Source organism: Dipodomys ordii, unplaced genomic scaffold, assembly GCF_000151885.1.
Source record: "Dipodomys ordii isolate 6190 unplaced genomic scaffold, Dord_2.0 Scaffold7, whole genome shotgun sequence".
In the NCBI taxonomy this organism is placed as follows: domain Eukaryota; kingdom Metazoa; phylum Chordata; class Mammalia; order Rodentia; family Heteromyidae; genus Dipodomys; species Dipodomys ordii.
This window is the reverse complement of record NW_012267223.1, coordinates 14,318,137-14,327,282: the sequence shown is the minus strand read 5'-3', so window position 1 is coordinate 14,327,282 and position 9,146 is coordinate 14,318,137. Positions and strand designations below refer to the sequence as shown.

At 42.2% G+C, this 9,146-nt stretch overlaps 2 protein-coding genes across 5 annotated transcripts in view; one reads left to right on the top strand and one right to left on the bottom strand.

Annotated features, from left to right (window-relative positions):
* Positions 1-212: 212 nt before the first annotated feature.
* LOC105980120 (cytochrome c oxidase assembly protein COX11, mitochondrial) lies at positions 213-5,089 on the bottom strand. 3 transcript variants are annotated; one of them, XM_013008847.1, is made up of 4 exons: positions 4,657-5,089; positions 1,630-1,743; positions 556-711; positions 213-333 (listed from the first exon to the last, which is right to left on the bottom strand). In XM_013008847.1, exons 1-4 carry the CDS (start codon positions 5,011-5,013, stop codon positions 271-273), a joined length of 690 nt encoding a protein of 229 aa, XP_012864301.1. In that variant the 5' UTR covers positions 5,014-5,089; the 3' UTR covers positions 213-270. The 3 variants fall into 3 exon arrangements, with proteins under 3 accessions (XP_012864301.1, XP_012864300.1, XP_012864302.1); XM_013008846.1 differs by having other exon boundaries at positions 213-329; XM_013008848.1 differs by lacking the exon at positions 1,630-1,743 and having other exon boundaries at positions 216-329.
* Positions 5,090-5,115: 26 nt separating this feature from the next.
* Stxbp4 (syntaxin binding protein 4) overlaps positions 5,116-9,146 on the top strand; it is a 127,476-nt gene continuing 123,445 nt past the window's right edge. The window contains exon 1 of one of the 2 annotated variants that reach the window (XM_013008844.1): positions 5,116-5,167. The gene's annotated coding sequence lies outside the window, so the exon portion shown is untranslated. The remainder of the gene's footprint in view (positions 5,168-9,146) is intronic. The other variant, XM_013008845.1, reaches the window with a different exon arrangement.

The window sequence follows — 9,146 nt, the reverse complement described above, 5'->3', positions numbered from 1 at the left end:
TTATACTGTGGGGGAGGGACATACAAAGCAACAAAGAGATAATCTTATAAATGCGTTAGAAACACATGCATGAAAGAAAAAAACATTAAAATACACATCTAACGGTTCATGTTCCTGACATCACATTATCTGCCTGGTCAACTCTTAACAGTATTATAATAAAAACAGAGGACATTTTTCATTGTTCCAAGCTGACATTTTCTACTATACCACTTAGAAGTCAAAATACATACTTGGGTATGTATTAGTGAACATCTGTAATCTCAGCACTCAGGAGGCTGAGGCAGGATAATCCTGAGTTTGAGACCAGCCTCGGTTACCAGTAATACCTGTCTTAAAGCAAAACAAAACAGAACAAAAACTTAAAGTAGCTACATTAAGTAGAGGACACTAACAAGTAGTCATTTTGAAATACTAAGATTCCATAAACTAAGTGGAATTATTCACGAAACCTTTTATTATTTTGAAATTTTATTTAGATGAAACTTGATATGTATGGTGAAAAAAAATTACACTGCAGTAAGTTATAGTCTAATGGCTGCTTTAGTTACTTACATATATTTCTGTTTGCTGAGGTCTGAAGTTCCACTGGAGACTGGCATGCACATCTGCATTGAAGGTCACCTTAATGATCCGGTCCTTAACAGGCACCATGTTTTCAATCTGGTCTGATGCATGCCCTGCTACTGCTGATCCACCAAGTCCTGTAGTCTAAAAAGAAAGATACTAAGTTAATACTTTTGGAAATTGATTTATTGAATAAAATTAAAACTTTAAAGATACCTTAATATTCTAGCTGAAGCCAAGTTTATGCATTATCACTGACCATTTCCTATACCTAGCAATGGTTTGCCCACTTGGGGGTGAAAGAGCCTGTTATTTGTTACATGCTTTTCAGCAATCCCATGGTTATCTGCCTTGGGTCAAAAATGAATCCTTTGGGAAAATCAGATCATATAGATAAGCAAACAACCGTCACTAATGCTACAACTCAGATTTTCCTGCTTAATCTTGTTTTGCTGGTCCTGGGCTTTGCTCAAGGCAAGTGTTCTACCACTTGCCAAGGAGCCACTTTCCTGTTTTTAAGTAGTTTATTGGAGCCAAGAGTCTCAGGGAGTTTTCTGCACAGGTTGGTTTGAACAACAACCCTGAGATCTCAGCCTCCTGAGTAGCTAGGATTACAGGTGTTAAGCAAACAGCTCCCAGGCTCTGCTTAATCTTTTATTAAACATACTTTCCTTTATTGTTAGTAACTTATATTAACTACTATTCGTGACCTTTCATTACATGGCCTAGTCATATCAATGAAAACAATATGTCCACTTTTCTGTGATCCTGTCTGATCCTCTTCCATATCACATCTTTTATAGTTCAAACTAATTTGTCAGTCTGCTTTTCTAAGGCATTTTTCCCCAGCCTGGTTAATGTTTTGTATAATTTTCTTACATCTCTGCATAGATCTACTGTTTTTCATCTTTTATAGGTATCAACAGTTAATCAGAACCTGATTTCTTTGGTCACTGAATCAACCTTTCATAAAGCATAAAAGTAACGTAGGTCTCACACTTCTTCCTTGCCATCATTTTATCATCAGATGCTTTAAAAAGAAAAAGAAAGAAAGGTTCTTACTTCCAAGGCTGCTGTTCTCCTGATGTTTGAGGTTGCCAGAATTTTGGTTTCCAGATATTTACCTGCTGCTATACTAGGAAAATATACACCAAATCTGCAGCCAAGAAAAGGCTCCTAGCAAGACATAATATTACTGTTTTTTGCTTCTTATATGTTGCCTCGCTGCACTCAACTGCCATGCAGCATTGTCAAATTATATTTTTAACAATAAAAGATGCATCAGAGAACAAGTCTCTATCTGTAAGATATACACATCATCTTCTGCTTCAGAGTGAGCTCCTTTTCCTTAAGAATTTAAGTCTCTTAAATTAAAAATGTGTCCTGCTTCAAAAGATTCCCTAATATATTCTATGAGTATAGATCATTCAAGTTTGTAAGTTAAATTCTTTACAAAATTAAAATAAAAGAAGTTGAAAAAACGTCATGGTCAAGTTCTGCAACTAACTGAATAAATCTTATCTTTTTTATTTTTTTGGTCAGTCGTGGGGCTTGAACTCCAGATCTGGGCACTGTCTTTGAATTTTTATGCTTAAGGTTAGTGCTCTACCAGTTTAAGCCACGGCTCCACTTCCAGTTTTCTGGTGGTTAATTGGAAATAAGAGTATCATGGACTTTCCTTCCCCAGGCAGGCTTTGAACCATGATCCTCAGATCTAGCCTCCTGAGTAACTAGGATTACAGACATGAGCCACCAGTGCCAGGCCTAAATAAATCTTTCTTTGGTTATATCTTATGTGTTCATAAAATGAGGTCACTGTATTAAAGTGGTTTAGGCAATTGGTTATTTTTTGCTCTAAAACACTGTGATTCCAGAAGTAGATTTGTTCTTTTGGAAATACTATTGCTTAATATCCAACTTGCTTTTAGGATTACAAAACACACAATTTTAACCTACTTGTCCAATTTGCAATTTGTCAATTACTTCAGTTTGGAGCAGGGTTTCTCAAATCTCAGCACTAACAATACTTTGGGTAGGCTAATTCTTTCTTGGAAAGGTGGGGCTATTCTCTACACTGCTAGATATTTAGCAGCATCCTTAACCTGGACCCATTTGATGTCAGAAGCATCTTGTCCCACTATTCCCCACACCTCAGGTTGTTACAACTAAAAATGTCTTCAGGCATTGCTAAATGTTCTCAAAGGAGCAAAATTATTCCCTCTTCAGTCCTTTGTAGAGAATCTAGATTTTTTATTTTGATTTAGTTCTGCTTATAATCTAAACAACTGAAAGTTTGAGGGTTCACACTTTGTCCTCTCTAGCCTCCTGCAAAAAGAAATTCACATTCTATACTCATTCAAGCAATCAAGCTTGAATCAAGTACATTCCCACTCAAATGCTAGTTTTAGGAGCAGAAAGAAATGCCCTTTTGGCATTGGCTCTTTCATCTTTTGAAAGGTAAGCTAGTCTCAGTAAAGCTAGGGAAAGTAAACCCTACATTAACAATGGTGTCAAGGAAAGAGCAATAAACCCTGCCATGAATACTAATCATAGGATTAAGTTAGTGACCTTCCAACTCTGCTTCATGCTGAGAAATACCTGAAAATTATAGATGCCCAATTCTCAAACACTTGGATGTAAGGCCCTTGACATAACTTAAGGGTTTTTAAAAGCTCTCCATGTAATTCTACAGCAGTGTTTGAAATTCAAACACTGCTGTACACTGTACACTAATTGAACTCAATGTAACTATACACTGTATACTAATAACTCAATATAACTCTCACTTGTAGCATGATTTTGAACTCAAGGTCCTGTTTCCTATCTCCTGACCTAACCAGAAGCTCAAGTGGACAAGCCTTGTCATGTGTATTTAAGAATTTCCACAGGTGGTTCTAAAACCCAGCCAAAGCCTGCAAACTAGTAAAGTGCTAACCTTGAGCTGAAGAGCTTAAGGACAGTCCCCAGGTCCAGAGTTCAAGACCCACTACCAAAAAAAAAAAAAAAAAAAAGCCAGGCAAGCCAGGCACTAGTGACTCACACCTGTAATCCTAGCTACTCGAGGCTAAGCTCTGAGGATCACTGTTCAAAGCCAGCTCGAGCTGGAAAAGTCTATATGACTCTCACCTCCAATTAATCACCAGAAAACTGGAACTGGTGCTGTGGCTCAAACTGGTAGAGAGCTAGCGTTGAGCAAAAGAGCTCAGGGATAGCACCAAGGCCCTGAGTTCAAGCCCCATGATCAACCAAAAAAAAAAGAAAAATTCATGGAGAAATTTGTAAAATAAGCTAAACTAGACATTAATTGGTTGGTAGACATTAATTTGCCTCTAACTCAGCCACAGTACTTAGTAAAATACAGGTTGCTGTTTTCTTCCCTTTAGGATTACTAATTCAGTCAATCTGGAGTTGGGTAGAGGAATTTTAAGTTTGATCAGATTCCTGAGTGAGGTTGATGCTTCTGGGTTTGGGAAACGTATTCAAATGCACAGCACTATTTCTGATCTAAAGTGCTTTGCACGAAGAAGAAGAAGAAAAAAAAAACAGAGGCATTACACCTCTAACTTTCTTTGGATGAACTTCCAGTTAAAACAGCACGGAAACCACATGTGGTTCAGAACATGAATGTGTGAATACAGGTTAGATATTGAAAAGCACAGGCCGGCGGCTGGCTGGGTTAAGCGCAGCGGAGGCTGCTGAAGCTTTTTGGTGAGGTGGAGCTCCGAAACCAAGAAAGGTCATTGAGAGATGGGAAGATGCTGGCTCGCTACAGCAACTCATTCACTTGGAGCTTTTTTTTTTTTACCCTCTCAACTCACAGCCTGATGATGACCTTGGGCTGGTCACTTTGCGTAGTAAGCCTGCTTCCTGTTCTACAGATAACCTAGGATAGACCTGGAGTGATTGATGGCTGAGGGGCGGGGGGGGGGAGGGATCGGCCTGTACCCTGCGCCCCCCATCCCCCAAAGGACCCAATTTCTGCATTGATTGACCCGGAGGGAGGGTCAATTGGACCCGGGGGGGGTCCAATCTGTATACACACACACGCACATCTGCACCCCACCCTCCCCGGCCCGGCGGACCCCTTACCTGGCAGTAGAGCCGATAGAGGGGCACGGCGGCGTACGAGGCCCCCAGCATGCCCACGGCGGCCGCGGCCACGTAGGTGAGCAGCGTCCGGTTCCGCCGCCGCCATTCGTCCTCCTGCGCCCGGGCGAAGCGGTTCGTGCTCTTCGGCCGCCGCGGCGCCTCCGCGGCCGAACCCCAGGCCGGGCCCGGGCGCCCCCACGTCCCGAGCCGCCTCGCAGCCTTCCCCTCAGCTCCGGCCTCCGTCCACCGGGGCCTAAGGAAAGGTCCCACCCGCCCGGCCGACCCAGCTGCAGGGGGGCACCGGCGCCAGCCACCGCACGCGGCGCGGGCCCAGACCCCAGGCCAGAGCCCTCCCATCACCCCGTCTGGAGAGGGGCGGGGGGGCCCCGGCCAAGTCTCGCGAGGCTTGCGCCCGGGTCTCGCGATCCCTGGGTAGAGCCGGCCGCTGGCTGCCTAGGCTACGGGACTCCTCAGACAGCGGGCGCTACGGAGGCCGGGCGGCCAGGTGAGGGTGAGTTCGCGTTTCGCTTAGTGGCTGTGCCTGTCATTCCCGCTCTCCCCCGCGCCCCCGCCACACCCCGGGTCTGTCGGTAACTTGCGGGAGGAAGGTGCGTCTCGGATCTCGGCGCGCGAGCTCGTGGTCGCTCGGGATGGTGCTTTCCGCCTTGGTGCGGACCTCCCTCGCGGCCCCCAGCGGCCGGCTCCGCCCGGGGGCCGCGCTCGGGTGCGGGGCTTCCGGGGCCCACCCCGCTCCCCCGCGGCTCTCCGCGCCTGCGTGTGCTCCGGCTTCCAGGAGTTGGATGCTTCTTGGCTACTTAACCCGGGAAAACCGCCACCCCTGGAGCCGGGAGGAAAAGTGTGGTCCAGCAGGGAGGGACCAGGATGGGCATCTTGGGTGTAAAAGGAAAAACGAGCAGGAAGGCTGTGGTAGCTTTCTTCATTGTCCCGAGTGAGGTCAGCCAGTGCCATCCTAGGCTGACATAGTAGCAAGCATCCTATTTAGGCTAGGCATCTATGAGTTCTGACCGGGGTTCTCACCATGGCCCTGGCTCTAGACCAGTTATTTGACCTGGTGGCCTTAGGCCCCCTTCCCACCCCACCCCCCCACTGGATTCAACTAGGTAACTTTTATTAAAAAATAATCATAATGTGATAACTGTGGAAGAGTTATCACGGAGTTAACTATTTTGAGCAAAATCTCATTCCATCCTCTAGCTCGAAACATTCGTATCTTAGAAGAAATAAGAATCCCCCAAGAATGTATGCTCCCACTGAAACGTGTAAAAGTTATCTTTCATCTATGTATCTGAAGTCATTTTCCAAAACATTACCCAATGCAAAGCATGTGGCTAGTTAAAAGAGACAAACAGAAAGCCTTATGGGAGGATTCATTAATACAGGTGCATTGATCCACTGTCAAGTAGGAACTACTCGTAGTATATTATATTATAGTACTTAAAATAATGGGAATTCTTCACTCTATGATATACCATGTAAATAGTCCTTTTGCTCTTCACCATGGGTAGAACAAATTTTCTTTCTAGCTTGTGTCTATGAGCTCTCACCCTGTGTGCAGTTTTTAGATGTTTTTAAATATAAAGAAGTGCGTTTGGCCTTATTTGTGAAGTGGAAATCATAATAATAAATGAAGATAAGCAGATCACAGTGCCTGATGCATAGGATTTAGTTCAAGTTGAGGTTTATTTATGATGATTAAAGGAAAGTCTGATGATCCTACCTTTATGGATGAGGAAGCTAAAAGTCGGAGAAACTTAAAGTCATTCAATATGTATATGTTGCACTTTAACTGGGAGCTGGGCACTTTTGTATCTGTTGGGACTGTAGCCCAAAACAAGTCAGATAAGATCCCTCAGTTATCCATTACACTTTCTACTGTAGGACTCAGGAGCTCATCCTGTAACTGATGGATAAAATAAGGGAATGTGAGGTCTTTGCAATGAAGACAATAGAAGGGTTTCAAGTAACTGAGACTGATGAGGAGGAATGGTAGTAAAGTTATATCTTTATGAAGAGGTAAAAGATCTTTCTAGAAGTGATACTTGAACCTACCCCTGAACTATAAGGAGCTTCCTATGCAGTGTCAATTCCAGGACATATAAAGGCCCAGAGAAAAGAGCTAGATAGGACTGAAGACCCAAAAGAAGGCCAGTGTGTTCTAGCATAATTAGCAGAGCAGGCAGTGGAAGGAAACCGGGTCAGAGCAGGTATACAAAGGCATAGTTTTACAAAGCCTTTTAAGCCCTAGCCAAGGGAAGCCCTTTTGAAGCATAGGAATTCTTTATGTCAACTTTTAGAAAGGTGCCTCTTATAAAACATTGAATACGTTTGTATGGTGGACAGATAAGGTAAAATGAAAACCATCAATAAAAGGCATTTTTCCAATGCCTTTGTTCAAGTAACATTTATGAAGATCAAGGCCAGCTTCATGGATATGTGACTTGTGTGGCCATAGAAAACCCTGCTTTATTATGCTGAAGGTATCTTGTCTCAAAAAGCCAATGATTGCTATTTAGAAGCATTTGATTGGGCTAAGGGGAAGATTGTTTGTTACCTGTGCATCTCCAGAGGCAAAGAGCTGCATTCCTGAGCTGCTTGGATTCTAGAAAGAATGAACAGCTACACTTCCGCACTGCTTGGATTCCTAAAACTTTAAAAAAAAAAAAAAAAGCACTAGCAAAGGGAAATTGTCTTTGGGTACAGAGTAAAGGAGACTGTGAAATCAGTTATTCACTGACCTTTTAATGTCTTCATTTCCTGAAACTTTAACATTATTTAAAAACGATCAGTGAGGTTGAGCCCACAATAGATAGACATTTTTAACTTAGCCAGTATATATATGAAAACAACACTGATTATAATATAGCTGATGTTATCTTGGAGAGTCTATGCTGTGATATTGTTTCTAAATGCATTTGGTGGCTTTTTGTTTTGTTTTTTTGTTTTGGTAGCTTACTGGGCCTTGAATTCTGGGCCTCTTGCTCTCACTAGGATGTTTTTGTTCAGGACTGAGGCTTTTTTCACATACTACACTAACATTTCTGGCTTGTTGGGATTTTTTTTGCTTTGTTTGTTTTTGTTTTGTTTTGTTGTGGATTTTTTTGCTGGCTAATTGAAGATGAGACCCTCTTGGATCTGTTTGCCCTTGACTGGCTTCCAACCTCAGTCCTCAGATCTCAGCCTCCTAAGTAGCTAGGATTATAGGCATGAGCTTCTGTTGCCTGGCTAATGCTGTTGTTCTTCTGTTCCTTCATGGTCTGCATTTACGGCAAGAAAAATGTGAAATTTTGATATTTAGTGAGTAAATATGTAGTAGGCATTCTTTTCTTGTAAGTCTACATCGAATCCATATAGTTTATTTTCCAGTTAATAATCTTTATAATTATTTTCTTGATATCTAATGTCCTCATGTCTACTTCCTCTCTTTAGACAACATTAATATGAAACATATTCAGACTTTGCCCACCTCTTTGCTTGTCTCTCCCAGAAGATCTGAGTGCCGGCTGCCTTATCCCATTCATGGATCAGTGCATGACCATTTCAGAAAGAAAATCTTCCCCCTCAAGATATGTATATGAGCTTGTGGAGTGGTCAGCCAGATGTCATGCATTTATTTGCTCTTCATAGGTCCAAAAAGGAATGTTTAAAAATAATGTTATGAATGGTGTTGCCAGGCCATGCATGTGGCAGCAGAAATTGAGCTCAAGCCTTGTCTTTCAGAGGCAACACACTTCTACTATAAAGCCAGTGGCAGGGATCATTCTCTGATTCTTTCTTTTTGAACAGACTATAAGTGGTTGATTTCAGAAGAAAATTCAGATTGTTCTGTGAGTTTCTTTTCTTTGAGTCTTGTTTTTACACAGTAGCAGAAAATACATTTTTTTTTCCTACCTGTCAGTTTGTTCACACAAGAGTAATTATGAAGAATCAAAGGACATTGGCAGTTTTCTTTAGGAAAAAGCCCCAGCTATGTTGTTTTCCCGTTCAAGTCATAAAATTTGTCAGTAGCTTAACAAATGGAGAACAACAAGGAGGAGGACTTAAAGGGAAAAATGACATCAAGGTAAGAAGTGGCTGGAAGAAATAAATTAAATCCCAGATGTTAAGAAGGGGCATTCAAATATCCAGTAATCACTAACTGTTCCGTGACACATTCATGAATCAACAAGTATTTTGTGTACTTGTGCAGTCACCCTAGGAAACTAAAAAGCACTTACAGTACTCAGCCTCTTGAGTAGCTAGAATTACAAAGTGTGAGCTACCAAGCCCAGCTAAGACCCTGACTTGGGTTTACCACCATTACAGAGTAAGCTTTATTCTATAGACATTCGCTCTATTCTGAGACACGAGAGTTCATTGACCTCCCAGTTAAATACTTTGAAGAAAATGTAAAAGCATTTTGTCAAGGAAGTTTGGGAATTACATTCCTGCTTGCAAAGCTCTTGTGGGTTATTTTTATCTTTGCAACGATT